Source organism: Tribolium madens, unplaced genomic scaffold (assembly GCF_015345945.1).
Source record: "Tribolium madens isolate multiple individuals breed KSU strain unplaced genomic scaffold, Tmad_KSU_1.1 Scaffold_97;HRSCAF=244;Tcas5.2_LG3a, whole genome shotgun sequence".
NCBI classification, from domain to species: Eukaryota; Metazoa; Arthropoda; class Insecta; order Coleoptera; family Tenebrionidae; genus Tribolium; species Tribolium madens.
Genome location: NW_025401069.1, coordinates 489,173 through 490,245, shown reverse-complemented (window position 1 = coordinate 490,245; position 1,073 = coordinate 489,173). Strand labels below are relative to the sequence as shown.

General features: G+C 28.4%; 1 protein-coding gene across 1 annotated transcript in view; it reads right to left on the bottom strand.

Annotated features, from left to right (window-relative positions):
• Positions 1 to 856, bottom strand: part of LOC123015335 (protein henna) — a 7,402-nt gene extending 6,546 nt beyond the window's left edge. The window contains exon 1 of the mRNA XM_044415039.1: positions 724 to 856. Within this exon, the coding sequence (XP_044270974.1) occupies positions 724 to 798 (75 nt within the window). The 5' untranslated portion in view covers positions 799 to 856. The remainder of the gene's footprint in view (positions 1 to 723) is intronic.
• Positions 857 to 1,073: the final 217 nt, after the last annotated feature.

Genomic DNA, 1,073 nt, shown 5'->3' with positions numbered 1-1,073 from the left:
TCCTTCTACGTTGTACTTTTATATATTTTTTTAATATTTAAAATAATAACCAAAATATTACCAAGTTGTTTCTACATTATCTCATTTGAAAAATGAAATTTTTACTTACGCTTAGTTTATTTTTAATTTATCTTATGTTAGAATTGTCACTTATTTCAACAATTAGAAATGACTACGTTTCCTATTTTGTATTTTCCTCCTTTTATATTATTCTTGCAATAATTTCCTAGTATTGCAACTTAATTATATGTTGTTTATTTTTAATATAAAGTTTTTCACTAATTAAAAATTGTAACTTGAGTAAAATGTTGCATCAGAAATCTCGAGATGTGGAATTCAAAATTATGGTAATTTGAGTTCAAATTACTAGAATTAGTAAATCGATTGAATTAAATTAATTTAAAAAATCATTACTCAATAAATTTCGATTTCTTTTTAACAAAATACAAGTTTATACAAGGCGTTTGTTTCCGGAAAATTATAACTCCTTAATAATTTTTTAAATTTTTGATCGACCTTCAACCAGTTATTATCTACACAAAACAATAAAAAATGTCAATAAATTTTTTAAAGAAGTTTGATAAAGTAATTGGTGTCTAATTAGATAACCGACAAATTCCACGACTCAAAAACGTTAAATTTTCTGAAAGACACTTTCACTTGTCACTCGTAGAGCAAGTGAAAAAATGTGAAAAATGTAACTCATTAGCTAGTCACACTTACAGTATCCGGAGGAGTCCCTTGCGGCGTCTCCTCCTTGTTGGATCCCTGGACGATATCAGTCGGTCTCGACATCATTTCGAAAAATCTTGATTCAAATATCACGTTTTAAAGTTGTCAACAGACTGAGCGACAAATGCAAACAGGCTCTCTTTTAATAGTTACGGACTTGTTCTGCTAAATGACCCTTAGGCCGCTTATCAACTATCTGTAAAATTTGCTCTTTTTGAAGGCTTATGAAATATTATTTTAAAATTGCACGTAATATCCTCCGGATTGTTTAAATTTCATCACTGAAAACAACGATAACGGAGGATATTTGTGTGTATTTGAAGAAATTTCGGATTTATTTC